The sequence below is a fragment of the Lemur catta genome, chromosome 11, assembly GCF_020740605.2.
Source record: "Lemur catta isolate mLemCat1 chromosome 11, mLemCat1.pri, whole genome shotgun sequence".
Taxonomy (NCBI): Eukaryota; Metazoa; Chordata; class Mammalia; order Primates; family Lemuridae; genus Lemur; species Lemur catta.
This window is the reverse complement of record NC_059138.1, coordinates 44,988,312-45,005,672: the sequence shown is the minus strand read 5'-3', so window position 1 is coordinate 45,005,672 and position 17,361 is coordinate 44,988,312. Positions and strand designations below refer to the sequence as shown.

At 34.9% G+C, this 17,361-nt stretch overlaps 1 protein-coding gene across 2 annotated transcripts in view; it reads left to right on the top strand.

The window, feature by feature from the left end:
- Positions 1-17,361, top strand: part of CACNA2D1 (calcium voltage-gated channel auxiliary subunit alpha2delta 1) — a 469,212-nt gene that overhangs the window by 99,751 nt on the left and 352,100 nt on the right. For both annotated transcript variants that reach the window (XM_045564425.1, XM_045564424.1), the window contains exon 3: positions 3,710-3,826. In XM_045564425.1, coding sequence (XP_045420381.1) covers positions 3,710-3,826 — 117 coding nt within the window. The remainder of the gene's footprint in view (positions 1-3,709; positions 3,827-17,361) is intronic.

The window sequence follows — 17,361 nt, the reverse complement described above, 5'->3', positions numbered from 1 at the left end:
TTTTGTTCTCTTGACATAGATATTGAACTTGATTGCTACTTGTAACTTGGCTAGTCTCCTCAACCTGTTGGGAGCCCCTCAATCTGGGTGGTTCTTTTCCATCATCTTTCAGCTTGACCTCTGCTTCCCACTGTCTCTGCCTCAACCTCTGCATTGCAATTCCCTTGATCCTGCGCTCAGGCTATCTCTTAGCAGACATGCTGGTCCTTAATTCTCGGTTCCTTTCTTACTTATCTCCAGGGGCTTTCCTGTGTGCCCACAGTCTGCCGAAGCATAGGCAGGCTCACTTTACCTAAATGTGCCACATTACCATTTACCTTCTGCTGCTCTGGGCAGTGGTTTGCTCTTTTATAATGAAATGGGATTCAAATGTCCTTTAGATATTCCAAAACCTGAATCCCATTGTTCTCACTAGTACAATAGTTAATTAAATGTATTTTTTAGATTTCTTAAAGTGAAGACATAATACATATGGGACACCTAAAAGTGGTAATATAGTAGCTGCCTAAAAGTGATTAACAATAATCTTCTAGATCATCCCAAACTTGGAAGCATATTTGGTTTTCAGTATCTCTGGGTTATCTATATTATTCCATGGAATCATTCCATGGCCTAATACTCTGGTTTCCAAAACATTTCTTTAGGAATTTTGTTAAGCAATTGTATCAGTGAGTGGTATCACTTTTTAGATAGTACATTTGAGGTTATTTTTAAATGTATTATTTTGAAGATTATCTCGGAACTATAGACTTAGAGACAAGAGACTTGAATTATGTTAACATAGATAATTAACATAATTAACAGATTATGTTAATTAGAGGAAAGAGACTTACAACATAGACGATTAGATAAGGAAATCACCATCTATGTTGTCATCACAGTGAAACTTGGTCTTTGAATGTAACAGTGAAAGAATATGAAAGCCACTTAAGATTCTAAGAAAGAGAATGTATAGGCAACAAGTATTCTTTCTGTCAAGACTTGTGTCAGGGTGGCAGGAGGAGAACTTGACCTGTAGAAAAACTAAAATATATTAGCTTATCAGTTAGGAGGAAAAATATCCTGCCTTGAAGTCTCTCTCTATGCTGCATTCTTTCTAGTAGGAAAAATGAAGGCCAATATTGCACAGCATGTGAGGAGTTGACTTGATTTGAATGGAGCTTTGTCTGGTGCCAAAAACTCATATTATTTCCACCATGCTGTTTTTCCTTCGGGAATGAAATTGGATGAAATGGCAAAGCATATAATTATTTACAAGAAAAAAAAAACTAGGAAGAGGAAAAGGCACTCTAGACTGTGTTTTAAATATTAATATATTAATGTACTAAATATTGTAGAAATGTGCCTTATTTCAGTGGTGAGAGGAGTTAGAAATATATGTAAATTATGAAAATATATCATGCAGTCTTAAAAACCTATGTGAAACTTTCTACTTTGAAAATTGTTTACTAAGCATCTATCAGGAGACCTTGGGAAACTTTGCAATAGCTCTCACGGTAACAAAGAATGTTGTATTCTTTAGAACCACAGCAAAGGCGAGTTCTTCTGGTGGGTAGTTATATCATTTTATTTTATTTTTATTACCAAAGAAAACATTTCAGTTGTGGTTTTCTAAAATAATACAGCTGGATATTTACACTGGGGCTTTAGACTTAAGCTTCCTTGACTTAATTTATTTGAAATTTATTTCTGAGTTATATCTTGTTTTTATTTCTTAAGTCTTTAAACATTATCCTAAAAATTTGTAAGAATATTATTTATATGTTGAGACCATATGTATATACTTTGAAATAAATTCTTTCTTCTGATTTATAATCTACTCATTCTTTAAAGTACCTAGCAATGTATGTGGCATCTGTAGGTAGAGACTTAATAAGTGACATTACCTGTAGCACATAATTTGAAGTAGAGATTGTACATCTGAACTAATCTCCACCAACTAGGAAGCATATTAGATTTCTGATACCACAGGAAGGAGGTTAGACTTCATAGAGAAATAAACAAGATATTAATGGTACAAAGCACAACTGCACTTCACACCAATTAGAGCTCTATTGGTTTTACTGCAAAGAACTAAATATCCCAGATCAATTAAAGTGATGTTGAGGTTTAGCTATTTGTACCCCAAATCAATTAATCTATGTTTCTGAATCTCATCTTAGGCTGAAATGAAAGAGAAGGATTTGTGTTGGATGAAGGTCTTCATGGATGACCTGGGACTTGAAAACAGGAGTCAATAATCTGCCTCTCAGCAGAAAGCATGAGCAATTGAGTGATATGCAGGAATCCTGGATGAAACCAAATGCAGGGATTTAATATATCACAAAATTAATGCACCTTGTACAGTTTGAATGAGAAATCTACAAGGTTAAAGTTCAAATGAGTATGGGCAGAACCTCATAGTTTGAATAACTCAATTGAATTTAGGAGTAACTGATTTAAATCTTTTAAAATATTAATTTTAATCACTTTAAAAATTGTAAGTCCAGGTAAAACTAATACACTGTGTGGTAAAGGTTAGCATATGTGTCAGTGTCCGTTTGGAGCCAGCATTTACCAGGAGCATCCATGCTCAGCTGGGACTAGGCTATAGAACCTGTTGGTAGTAAAGCAGAATGCTGGAGTTGTGCCAGAAAAAAGCAGGGTTGAACTGGTTCCTGTGTGTGCCTGGATTCACTTCTCATAAGACAGTAAAAACCTGCCAGGTCCTGGCTTTCAAAGATGGTTTAGTCATGCATGTGCACCCCATCTGTTGGATGCATAAGGGATTTCCTTCGCAGCTCAGCCCTCCAGCCACAAACGCTGCCACTGTTTCTCCCCCTCCCCCTTTCTTTAATTCGTCCTTTCCTTCTGGGAGTGTACTGGCTGTGTAAGCCAGGTGCAGCTTATGCTGCTCTGGGGAAATCCTTCCATAGACACTGAGGAGAGCCAGAAAGGTAGCCGAGTTTTTCTTTTGCTACCTAGCTTAATTTCAGGATAGTTTGATTCAGTGGTTAAAAAAAAATTTCAGTTTGATAATAAAAAAATGAATATACCATTACAGTTCCAACCAAAACTTTAATGTAGGCGTCAGTGACCTTGAACTCCTGTGTGAACTGTCTCTGAAGCTCCTTGTCTTACCTAGATGAAACTTAGCTTAACTTAATCCATCTCTCTCCCTCTCTCTCTTTCTTTATTTCTCTCTCTCTCTCATATTCCATAAGGTTTAGCAACATACTCTTTAGCCTCTGTGCTTACAGACAGGGAAAACAAGGGGAAGTCTCCCTCAATACATTCTCAAAGTAGCATAACCCTTCCTCCTACCTTTCTTCCTCCACACTCCTCCAGGTTGGACATCCCGTGTTCCAATTCTTCTTCTGTTATCTAGGTTGGCCTCCCTTTTTCTTAAAACGCTGATGACAGTTAATACTAAGTTTTGAGGTTGGTAGGGTACAGTTTGAAACCTCAAAACTGCAAAACAAACCATTGTGGTGCAAAGATGCTTTACAACCTGTTAGCATAACCTGTATTTTGGCCAGCTGGTAATCTTATAGCCAATTTATATTTATATATTTTTTCCTGATCTACCCAAACTCCAAAATGATCAAGATAAAGAAAGGAAAGGGGTGGTCTTTCTAATCAGTTGTTTATAGTTTTAAATATATTCTAATGGGAACTTAAAAGCGGCATAAGCAATCATTCTTGTTAATTTTCTTTTTCTTTCACACAGATTTATGAGAAATATCAAGATTTGTATACTGTGGAACCAAATAATGCACGTCAGCTGGTGGAAATTGCAGCCAGGGATATTGAGAAACTTCTGAGCAACAGATCTAAAGCCCTAGTTGTGAGTTTAAATTTTATTATTTTCTGTTACTCATCTATTCATTTTTCATGATTTATTTGGAGGGTTTTATTAGTATGCTTTCTTTATCTTAGTAACTGTGTTCATCTAATGTGCTAATAAAAGATGAGATATCATGGTTTCATTGTGAACCCAAAATAGCTTATTTCTAATTATCAGTTTATTTTATATTACTATTATCTTTTTATAATATATATTTAATTGATATATATTGATCCAGATGTACATCATGATACTTAATAAAATGAACATGTTTAAATCTATCACATAACATAAAACTCACAAATATCATCAGTACCTTTAAAGTGTGCTACTCTTCTGTCCCCTCATCCTTGCCTCTCTGCCATAGGTGGCTATTATGTTAGATCTTAGATTAATTATTATTATTTATTTTTTGTTTTTTAAATATAGTTGTACCTCACAAAGATGTTATGCTAAACAAGATATTTTTTAGTTTGCTTTTCAGCTTTACTAAATTCATATCATACTGTAGGTAGTCTTCAGCTACTTGGCTTTTCTCCATCAACATGATTTTAGTATGATTTATCTGTATGTTTGCACTTAGGTTTAATTCATTTTATGCCCAGTTAAATATTATTTTATGAGGATATATATCAATTTATTCATTTATTCTGTGTTGGTAAATTATTATTTGGATTGTTTCCAAATGGACACTGGGAATAGTGCTGCTGAATTGTCTTGAACAAGTCTCCTGGCACAGATGTGCAAGAGAATCTGTAGGGTGAATACAGGATAGTAGAATTGCTAGATTGTTAGGTTATTCACAAAATCAGTTCTATGAAAGTATGACAGTTGTTTTCCATAATAACTGTATGAATTTAGATCTCCGCTAACCATATATGAGCCCCCATCAGTCCACATTCTGGCAAATAGGTGGGAATGTCAGACTTCTTAATCATAGGAGATCAAATGGGCATAAAGTGGTACCTCTGTGTATTACTAATGAGGAAGACATCTTGCTGTATATTCACAAACCATTCTTGTTTCCTCTTCAGTGAAATTTTTTTGCGTAATTTTTTCATTCATTATGTATTGTTGATGGTAATTCATTTTAGTTACATATGATGCAAATATCTTTTTCCAGTTTGTGCTTTGTCTATTGTCTATGTCCTGGTTTTGATGAGATAAGGTCTTAGTTTAGATGTAGTGAAAGTCAACCTTTCTTTTAATAATTAGTATTTTGGGGTGTTTTGTTTAAGAAATCCTTCCCTACCCTGAGGGTTACACACGTGATTTTTAAATATATTTTATTCTACATGGTTCTAAGTTTTGTCTTTCACGTTTATGTACTTAGTCCACTTGTGAGTGATACTAGCATATACTTTTGGGCTGCAATCCAAATTAATTTTTTTGCAAACAATTTTCCCATGGTGTTCATTAAACAGTTTGCCTTCACCCAGTGAGCTCTGATTGTCAAGGCAGCTATCTGGTAGTCCGAGTCCCTCACTTCTTCAGAAGGATCTTGAATACTCTCTAACATTCACCTTTCATCTAAATTTTAGATTCAGCACGTCATTGTCCAGGAATATCTCTACTGGGACTTTGATTGGTATTATATGGACCTAGACCACATTGAGAAAAATTGATATCTTTATTATGTTTTTCCATTTATAAACAGGATCTTCCATTTAGCAATTTTTTTATGTCATTCGATAAACTTTTAAGATTTTTTCCGTAAAGTTCTTACACATCGTTTGTTGGATATAATGCTGGAGTGTCAGTTTATCTCCTTTTATTCTGTAGATCTCAACACTATTATGGGTGTTTGTCTCAAGACAACTCTAAATTTCATGTTTACTTAACACAGTTCAGATTTTTAGTTTACTGTAGCTTATATATATATCTGGACCGTCAGGCATTTTCATTACTTTCTTAGGCACTTATAAATCTTTATATTTTTATTAAAGTATCCAAGGTCTTGTTGTAATGTATCAGGAATTTCTGTTGGAATATGTGGTATGCCATATTGCTAGAAGTTGAACACTTAATTTTTAAAAAATGAATAATTGAGTAATCCATAGTAAGATAAACTCTCACGAATGGAAAATTCAAAGCATTGTTATCTTCAAGTTTGGGGATGTGCATACCATTTTTAAACATTAAGAGATGTAAACGTTTGCAATAAAAACTTACCTAATAAAAAGTAAGGTACTTCTATTAAAGTGATTAATATTCTGGTGACATCTGAAAATGATTTTATTTATTTTGATTTTATCAGCTTGCATTTTTCCTCCGGATGTAGGAAGCAGGTAATCTGGAGATCAAAGTTTCTGTAAAAAGGTTGCAGAATGAAATAGTGTGTATCTTACCTTAATAGGATTAAAATAGGAGGCTATTGAGACTTCTTATTTATCGTTTGGAATTGAAGCTTGAAGCACCTGGTGCATTATTTGAGTCCTGTGGGGGATCAGTGAAGATCTTAAGTTCATCATGGCAGAATACAGAAGACACAGTAGTTAATTAAATGTAGAATTAGTTAGATTTTATTTCAGGGAGAAAGATTCATGTTTGTTTTCAAACTAAATTCTTTGCTTTTTTGATTCCACAAAATAGAAAACACATTATTTATGATAGAAATATTTTGAGGCTAATTGAAAAACAGGTGCTACATTATATTGTAAGTGAATGCACGATGGCATTATTAATTTACTTCTATTTTTGTCATAGGCTTATACTCAGACATCTGGATTGAAAAAGCTTTAATTTATCTGGGTGGGATACTAATGCAATTTTATAGGTAAATATAGTGGAAAAAAATCATGAATATACAAATCTAAGGTAGATGATAAAATTTAATATCAGTTAGACTTTATTGAGTGCTTACCAAGTAGCATCATCTAATTGTTTCCCACAATAATACTGTGGTCTAGACAGCATTATTAGTCTCATTTTTCAATGAGAAAGCTGGGACTTTGAGGGTTTCTGAAACTTGCCCATGGAAATGTTTCTAATACATAATGTATGCCAGTGCTTCTCAAACTTTAATTTGTATATGGATAACCCATGGCTCTTGTTAAAATGCTAATTTTTATTCAGTAGCTCAGGTCAGAGATACTACATTTCTAATAAGCTTCTAGGTGATGTTCATGCTCCTGGAACAAAGATCATACTTTGAGCAGCAAGAATGTAAGAGGATTCAAAGTCAGATGTGTCTAACTTTAAGATCTTCATTCTTACTTGTTACACAAATGTATCCTTTGGTTTGAAGAAGTGTATAATCATAACAAGTAAGAAATGGTGGCTAGGTAATATCTTGTAAACTATTATTCATCCAAACTGATTAAGAATTGTGTGTTCCAGTTAATAGAATATTCTGTAAGGCTATAACTTTTCAGTGACTCTTACATTGATTAACCACTTTCAAAAGAATGATTCAATGAAACAAAATGTATGATATTGAAACAATTTTCATTTTTATTTGAATTTGAAAAATTTTAAAACCTTTATTATTCCTCAGTATCAAGGTTATCAACATAAGATACCTTTGAAAATACAGATGTAAAAACTGTGAAAGAAAAGCACATTGAACTGGTTGTTTTCTTATATATGTCTACTAAAGAAATTATCTAACAGTTTACCTTTGATAATTCAGGCTTTTTAAAAAAGGGAAGTGTACAATTGGAGTATTTTCTTTTAGTGGAATTATTGCTTTTCAGTATCTGCAATAATTGTTATTGTGCATACATGCACACAGATTTTATGTGTTTTAAGTTTTAATCCTATCTTTTATAGCCTGTTGATTAAAAACTTAAATGGAACTTATTTTATTGCTTTATGCTTTAGCTTGTATTTGTTTATATGTTTGACTTTAAACTACTTCCCTCAACATTTTCTTTTTTCAGTGTCAGCATTTATTTTGACTTTTTATTTATATAAATTTTGTGCTATGGTCTTTTGATTTCCTCCATCAACCAGCCTTAGGAAAAGCTCAGAGAGAAATCAATACAAAAAAAATTTAGTTTCTATCTCCTTGATAGCAAAACAGACTTTTACACTTTATTAGTTGTGGTTTGCTTTTCTTTGGTGAGGGGTGGGAGTGGAGGCTATATAAAATCATGTTTGATTCTGATGATTCATGTGCATTAGGGCCTTACAGAAATTCTATGAAGTAGACACATTAAACATTTATTCATTCTTATTTTATAAAGGAGAAAACTGAGAGGACCAAGGTTCTTGTCCAAAACTGTATAGACAGCATGAGGTAGTGGCAGAATTCAGTTTTAGCATTTCTGTCTACAAATCCAGTTTTTCCCCCCTCCAAATCCACAGTGATAATTTGAAACATTTTATTTCCAAGGCATATCTGCTAAATGACTATTTTTCTGACGTATTGTTATATCTGTGTCTCAGAAACTGGCTCCATATGATCATTATCCTGCTAATGTCATTGGATTATTCTTAGTCTCAAGCAATGTTTAGAAGCAAAAAAGAAACCATCATTTACTATTGTTGTTAATATTCATTTCAGCCTGAAGTAGGCTGAAATTTCTGCAAGTGTTAATGATCAATTTATGGGAGAAGGCTTTTCATCAAAAATGTTCAACCTCCAGTGGTGCCCCCTGAGAGAAGCAGGTAAATGAAATTGGTGGTCTCATTGTTCATCAACCAGCCCAACCAAGGGGATCTGCTCCGTAAATGAAGGTCTCTAGGCATTTTGCTGAAAGAATCAAGGTTATAATAAACAAATTTTTCTAGTGACACTTTTCCAATTATGGCATATTTTGTTTTCCTCTGGTTGTCCTGGTAACTTCAATTAAAGCTGCTCCAATCTATTATGAAGCTTTAAATACTGTAATATGCTCCAATTCTTAATTCAACCTTGATATTGAGCTTATGATTAGATAATGAAAATGGGAGAATGACAAATGTTTTCAAATTATTACTAAAGTAGCTGCTCCCCACCCAGAACTACATTATTGTTATTTGACCAAATAGTGTATTTATGTTTAACTCTTAGACCAGTAGTTCTCCATCATTTATATTTGTCAGCAGTGCCAATAAAATTTGCTAAAAATGCAGATTTCTGGTCTTTATCTCTAGAGATTTTAACTCAAAAATATAGTATGAAAATCGAGAAAAATTAGGTGCAAAGAAGTGAGAAAGGGATCTGAGGAAAAACTGTGAAATCCTTTTAAGACTCAAAGTAGAATTAAAAATTTATTGTATTTGGCTATTAGGAGTCATTTATTTACTTTTGTGAGAATGGATTCGGTAAAATGCATTGGAACAGAGTAAAGACTAGTATTACAGAGTGACTGGAAAGTGAGAAACTGGCAAGAAATTTGTGTAGATTTTCATGAAGTTTGGTAGCAGAAATGTGGAGTCTGCTAAAGACTTCATTTTTCATAGAAGAAGAAATCTATGAAATTTGAAAATAAAGAAAAAAGAAAGTCTGAATGTTGAAGAGATGATTCCAGAAAAAGTAGACAGAGAGTAGATGAGAGTCATGCAGTTTATCTTTGAAAAGATGGTGGGATCTTTCACTTGGGACAGAAGGGATATTATTAAATATAAATAAAGATAATTGATTTTTAGGTAGGGAAAATTTGAAAGTCACATTGGATAACCACTTTTGATAGATAGAAGGTGATTTTATATGCATAGATTGAAGGGGGCAATGGTGCAGATTTAGGGGAACTAAGTAAGAAAAAGTGAAAGGAGTCTACCTAGAGGTAAGTAAAATGACTGACAAAAATCTATGGCCTTCCTAACACTGAAAAAAATTAGAAGATAAAAAATAACTTCATGTTCTGAAAGTGAGGTTCTAAGGTACATATGAATTTCAAAGAGCTCTCTGAAAATTCTGCGTATATGGGTGTGTATATCTTGAACATTAGTCCACAATCTATCTGAAGGGTATAAACTTATCCAGGTTAAATACAAGAGAAGAATTCCTTGGGAAAAAAGTGTAAAGTATTATGCTATTTTCTTTCTTCCAGGCAAAAAGGGTGCTTATTGTTCTCTTTAATCTTAGTGTAAATGTCTTTGAGAGGATTACTCAGAGAGCTAATATATTTCCCTTTGAATCTGAGTGGTAAAGGGACTAGGTAATCCACTATTTGTTTTGCAAAGTTGAAATTACTTTTATTTATTTGGATCTGATACATGCCTGTGGATGCTAAAAGTGAAGCACGAAAGCCAGAGATGCCTGCCTGGTGGCAGGGCAGTGAGAGGTGGCATCACTGGGCATAAGCTTACACACAAAGCAGAGCAGCAGTGCACCTTATGGGGTGCAGCTGGTCTGGGACTGGTTCCAGCAGGGCGTCCTATCAGGGGCAAAACCAGTTCAGCAGAAAGAGGGTAGAATTACACTGTTAGATGGGAGCTGAGGGGCTGGGGTGTAAATGACAGCCAGAGGTGTGGCATTGCAGTTGGATGTCCTCAGTGTCTCCAGACAACCCTGGAAATTACCCCAGGAGAGGAACAAGTCAGTGTTGAACATCCATCAGTTCCAGAGAGAACCCACACATGATACAGTCAAGAGAAGGCCTTTCTCTGCCAGCTTTCTCACAGTGCCATTACTGAAATGACCGCGTGTGAGCTGGGATATGGGGTGAGGGTGGGATTGAGAGGGGAAGCTCAGAGAGTGAACGTGGAAGTCTGCCACACCACCCCCTGAGCTTTCTGTCTGAAGCAGTGCCAACCTGCTAGTGGGATTTTAAATGAATTTTAAACTAAGCTTAGATTTTTGATTTTTGAAGGCAGATTAGATATTTTAATTGACTGAGATTGTTTTTAGGAATAAAACTCTTACATACAATGGTAAATGGAAAAGTTATGGAACCTGTAAGGTATAATGTTGTGTTCAAACGTGATTAAGAGACAATTTAAATGGATCATGAATTTATTTTCTCTCGTGTTAGCAAGAAACCTGTAGGCAGGTAGCTTCCATTCTGTTACTTCTGTGTCCATCTCACTGGGCAATCTTTGACTGCAACGGGGGGCGGGGGGGATAAGAAACATAATATATAGCTGGGCCATTGCTTCTCTGTACAAAATTGGGATACTCTCAATTAAAATGTATATCCGACCAGTTGGTGTCTATGTCAAGACTTTTCCACCATTTGAGTTTTAGAGAAAAGAGTCTAGAGACAATTCATTTTAAAGGAGCAGAGGAGAGAAAAGAAAACATTGCTTTCTGTTAGCTTTTTTTAAAATACAGAGTCTACCCTTTCATATAGCAATTATTATACATTCATAATCAAATCAGCTTTCTATAACAAGGCTTGGGACAGTATAAACAGTAGTAGAATGAATGAATCCACCCAGGATTGAAGATTGGCAGAGTGTATTTTGTAAACATCAAGGGTATTTAAGAATAGTCAATAATAGTTGAAGTATTTGAAACCATGAGCTGTGTTAGGTAGGGTCTGGCAATGGTCAAGAATCAAGAGTTCAAGAAAGTAGACATTTCTATGTGGTTAAACTGTGCGTTTATGGGAATAGTAGAAAAACGAAAAGTTGTGGTAAAGGACAGAAATTTAAGAAATTAAGTGTTCTGGGTAATAACAAGGTAGAGGCTTGAATGAATGAGCTGGTTACTTAAGCAGAAAAGAGTGAAAGTTATTGACATTTTAATACTAAGGAGCAAATTAATAATTGGCATTTACTGAAAGTCTGCTGTGGTCTAGAAATTTTGCTAGGCTCTTTCCATATGTTTCTAACACAATTTCTATTCTGCAAAGTAGGTATAATTATCTTCATTGTACAGATGAGAAAATGAAAGCTCAGAGTTGTTCAATAATTTGCCTTAGTCTTACACAGCTAACAAAGAAGTCAAACCTGATTGTGTATATACACTAAGTTCTGACTTAACGTCAATACGTTCTTGGAAACTGTGACTTTAAGTCAATTGCCATGTAATGGAACCAATTTTACCATAGGCTAATAGATATTAACAAGACTGAAGTGCCCATGGCATATTTCTGGTCACAAAAATACCAAACTTCCAAGTAAAGACCAAAATACTTATAATATTAAATACTGAAATAAATGTGAGGTACACATACATTTAAGAAAGATTAATATAAACAAGTAAGATAATTAACTGCTTATTCCAGTTCAGGATTGAGGGTGGCCGGAGCCCGGCCCTGCAGCTCAGGGTGCAGGGCAGGAACCTGCCTGCAGGGGATACCGTCCTATTGCAGGGTCCGCTCAAACACACCCCCACACTCGCTCATTATGGGACAATTTAGACACCCCAGTTAACCTAAGGTGCACATCTTTGGGATGTGGGAGGAACTGGAATACCCAGAGAAAATCCAGGAAGACCTGGAAAGAATGTGTCACCTCCGTCTAGAAAGTGGCCCCTGGCTGGGGGAATAGATTTTTTTTTCTGTATCAAAATTATAATGAAACGACATTGAACAAAAAGATGTTATTTGAGGACCTACTGTATCTACAAAAATACTAAGCGCTGGTTCCCTTTTGCACCATTTTGTTTAAAAGCTTGGAACATTAACTCATTTAATCTCTACAGTGCATCAGCTGAACTAAGAAAATAAATGACTTTACCACATCTTACACAGAGATATTTGGGCTTGAATTGTTGTAGTTAGGCTAACTTTTAGATGTATGCACCATATTTTTCATGTCCATGATACCTCAGTAATCCTAGCCAAAATTTATCTTTCATTTGTCCACTTAACTCAAAGAGGTCTGTCCAGGTTGATCCATAGCTATTATTAACATAACTGAGAAAGCCATACCAAGAGTGCTTCAATGAAGTCCTGTAGTACTATTATGTTTAATCCCTTTGAAGTTAGCATCCTTGTCCATTTTGTTTGTGCTACAGCATTTACCACCTACCTAGAATGTAATTTAGTTAATTTACCTAACAAATAAAATATGGGCATAAGCTATAGAACAGAATGTCTTTCCACTTAATGGTTCTCCAGTAGAATGCCTCTTGGTTTTGAAATCCACTCTTCGTAGACTAGACTGAGCTCTTAATAAGCTGTTTTTGTTTCTTGTTTTGTATTTTTTTTTTTTGCTGATGCTTATAAGGCAACTATTTACATTTTTATCCTCCAAACTCAATATTTTTAACAATACAATATATCAGCAGAAATACAGTTAATAAAACATCAGAACCATGTGGAGATGCTTTGAAATGGAGGCCAGGTGCCTACCAGGGAGATGTGCATGTTTTCTGCTGGCATTGAGAGGCCAGCTAGTGCCTCCTAACACCTGTCTGTTAATAATCCTATGCACTGTTGGTCACGAAGTGATGTTTGTGGCACTTTATACTCTCATATATAGTTTATTAATTTATCAGTGTACCTTGGATTTGATAAGTGTATATTTTACTGTTTTATTTAGGTTTTAAAAAGTTGATTGGGGATTTGGATTGACACAAATACATTGTAATTTTTTTCCATGTAAAATAACAAATAATAGGTATCAGAATTTTTCACTCAGAACATCAGATTTTTCTGAAGCAGATTACTGGCTTAAGTGGGAAATACCTGTACTTCTCAGTATCATTTGTTAATGTGTTAAATGGAAAGCTCCAGACACACCACCACATTTCCTCTTTTAGGTTACACACTTTAGCAGCATCTTTATAGATTTTTAAATCTAAAGTAATTATAATGATAGGAATTTGGGGCCAAACAGAAAAGATGGTAAAACACTAAGTGCTGTGTTTAGGACCTTTTAAATTACACTAAGGAAACAGATCCATATACCTGTAACTGTGCTGTGACTGTCTACCACACTCAGCATTTTAATTTTTATGACATTTTGTTTTTATTAATATATTATATAAAGGTTAGCAGTGAAATGTTTTGAAACAATACTTTCTCTTGTAAATTGCTCAGTGCTAGAGAGTATGTTTTCCCTCCCTCATTCCATGAAGTAGTGTCAGCATTAAATGGCTTTCTGAACAAGGGTACTTTGGAAAAAAGGGTAGTTGTCAAATACCTTTAAGATAGAAAGCACGATTAATGTTATGGTGCACCTAATTCTTTAATGGAAGGCTCAGACAAAGAAAGGCTTGGGGGCAACGATCATAGTCTCTTTCTCCTAAAAAAAAAAAAATCTCTTTTGGAAATGTGATTCTTACAGTCTTGAGTTGGCTTTAGTATAACAAGGTAATAATATTTAAATTATCAACAATATCATTACTGTATTGACAATTTGACAAAGATCATGTACATTCTGATAACACAAAAACACAGCATTTGCAAAAATTATGGGAAAACGGAGTGTTGGGTTTTTTCATTAATTTGGAGAAAATGAAAAATTAGGTAAAGTGACTTGCAAAACTTACACAGGCAGGAGCTACATAATTTGTAGGGCCTAGTACAAAATGTAAATGTGAGGCCCTTGTTACAGAGTTATTAAGAGTTTCAAAATGGTAGCAGCAGAGAATTAAACCAAGCGTAGAGTCCTTCTGTGTGGGGTGCTGTCTGACTGTACAGGTCTCTAATCTATGAAGCTGGCTGGTCCTGCACGCAGGTGATTAGTGGTAGAGCTGGACCTCAAACTTGGGATTCTCAGCTGCTATGCTCTTTCTACGATTATAGTCATTGAACTTTACATGGTTACTTGAGATTGTACGAATCTATGGTGATTGTTGAAATATAACCCCAAGTGAGGCCCTTCCCCCCCAAAAATCCATATGTCATTTCACTTCTCTTTTTACAAACTACCTGACTTGTCTCAAGACAAATGCTCTGATAAGAATGTGCTAGTTAATAGTGTTTTGGGTAAAAATAAATATAGAGAAACAGTGCTACTCCAAGGCCACTCTCTTTGATTCACATAATGGAATCTTTAAATAGAACTTCATGGCATCCCATAAATTCAAAAACAACCTGACAAAGTAATGTCTGCTAACATTAAACACTGCTGAGACATTTATAGAGTTGAACTTCAAATGGTGTTCTGATTCCTAAATGTTAACTTTATTTTTTTAATTTGTCAATGTTTAGTTTTCCCTTTTGTTCATTAACTAATTATCTTCCTACAGAATTATATAAACTCTGCCCCTTCCTCTGAATTCTTTTTTTTTTTTTCCCATTCATCTTGTTGCTATACTTCTTCTGAATTCATTTGCTAACTTTTACTGAATAACATGAAGGCAGAAGCCCTTTGTGAGATGCCCAGTGCTATTCTGGCTTCTTTGTGTACACAGAAGTTCTTTTGAACCTATTCTCCATAATTTTTCAAAGCTTGTAAAATCACAAACGACATTTGCAAAGATAAGTTGACTGTGCTTTCCCTAAAATCCCATGACACAGTTTACTATTAGAATGATGGAATGCTCTGTTAATTTAATTAAGGTATCATAGAATCATAAATCTTGACAGAATTTTGAAAATTCAGTTTTCTGGCCTTTCCATCTCAGGGCAGTGAATGTCTAAACGACCAAGGTCAGGGAGTTGGCTGTTCTTTTCTCAAATATTTTTAGTAAGTAAACTTCCACAATTTATTAATAAAACCCCAATGCCAGGAGTAGTGGCTCACGCCTGTAATCCCAGCACTTTGGGAGGCTGAAGCAGGAGGATGCTTGAGACCAGGAGTTTGAGACCAGCCTGAGCAACATAGCAAGACTCCATCTTTAAAAATAAAAATAAAATAAATTAGCCATATGGTAGCGCATACCTATAGTCCCAGCTATCTGGGAGGCTGAGACGGGAGGATGACTTGAGTCTAGGAGTTTGAGGTTGCAGTGAGCTATGATGATATCATTGCATCTCAACCCTGGGGGACAGAGCAAGACCTTGCCATAAAAACAAACAAATGAATGGAAAAACCCATTGTTGTGTAGCTAGGTTTTTAAGACATTATTTCTAACATCCATGTCCTTGTCTGATTAAAATGTGTTTTATTTTCTGGCCCCTGTATGCATTAACCTTTGCTTGGCATTCTCCTTAGAAGAATATCTCATTTTGTGTTTGTGTGTGGAGGAGGATGTTGGGGTCTGGATGAGCTATCATCAACTCATCATAGCTTAGTGTTCTTGGCAAATAATGATGCCTTTCAGTTGCTGAGCCATCACTATTGCCAGACATTGTGGTAAGTGCTTTACACACATTATCAAATTTAATCTTCAGAACAACCTTATGAGGTAGATAGATATGTTATTGTGTCTGAAGATCAGAAACAATCTTCTTATAGTCTGTGTAATCTTCTGTTACATAATGGAACCAAAGTCATCCAACTCTTAAGGGTCAGGTAGAGGAGGTTTTAAACCCATGTATCCCTGACTTCTGTCTGTGCTTTTCAACAATGTGCTGTAGCTCTATAACTTTTAATGCACCTTGATTTTTTAAAGCTTTCCTATATAGAGAGATTTTCTATTCCTTTTTCATTTTGTACTGTCTTGTGGAAATTATCAAATACTTCTCTACTTTTCATAAAACATAGAGGCCAGAAATGAAGGTTGTACTTTTATAAAAGAGAACTGTAGTAAAACAATGTACAACTGCAAGTTAATAATTTTCATTTGCGGCCGGGCGCGGTGGCTCACGCCTGTAATCCTAGCACTCTGGGAGGCCGAGGCGGGTGGATCGCTCGAGGTCAGGAGTTCGAGACCAGCCTGAGCAAGAGCGAGACCCCGTCTCTGCTAAAAATAGAAACAAATTATCTGGCCAACTAAAAATATATATAGAAAAAATTAGCCTGGCATGGTGGCACATGCCTGTAGTCCCAGCTACTCGGGAGGCTGAGGCAGTAGGATCGCTTAAGCCCAGGAGTTTGAGGTTGCTGTGAGCTAGGCTGATGCCACAGCACTCACTCTAGCTCGGGCAACAGAGTGAGACTCTGTCTCAGAAAAAAAAAAATAATAATAATAATTTTCATTTGCATATGATCCAGTTACAGTGAAAACTATTCTTTCTGGGTTGTAGTTTAGATGATACTAAATGTGTTATATGATTTTGTGATTTTGATATATTTTATACTTATGTGAATAAATATACAAGTATATCTTTGTTGTTAATAATTTAAACAATGCAAAAATGTAGTATAAGATGAAAAAAAATTCTCTAAGAGTCCACTATCCAGAGAAAAACTACCTTTTAAAATTCAGTGACTATGCTTTAGGACAATTGTGTGTGTGACTTACTAATACTTTGTGGAGATTTTTATGTGACTGGATATTCATAAAATCTGTTCACTAGCTTTGTAATATTCTACTATATAAATATCTTACTATTTATTGAGGTAGTCTCCTATTCCTAGACATTTAGTTTATTTTTGATGTAGATAATACTGATATTGTATACAGCACATCTTTACATATATATAGGGAAATTTTTGATTATTAGAATTATGTAAGTAAAATGGTTGTGTCAAAAGCATATGGGGCATTATTTACATTTTTATTTTAAGGGAATAGAAGTCACTAATCCTTCCATTAATTCCTTCTCTCCTTTTTCTTTATTTATTTTTATATAATAGGACCTCTGATAGACTTAAGGAAGGAGTGACCATGTTATATTTGGCTCAGTATAATAAGTTAAGTATGCTTCTGTAAGTAGGACTTA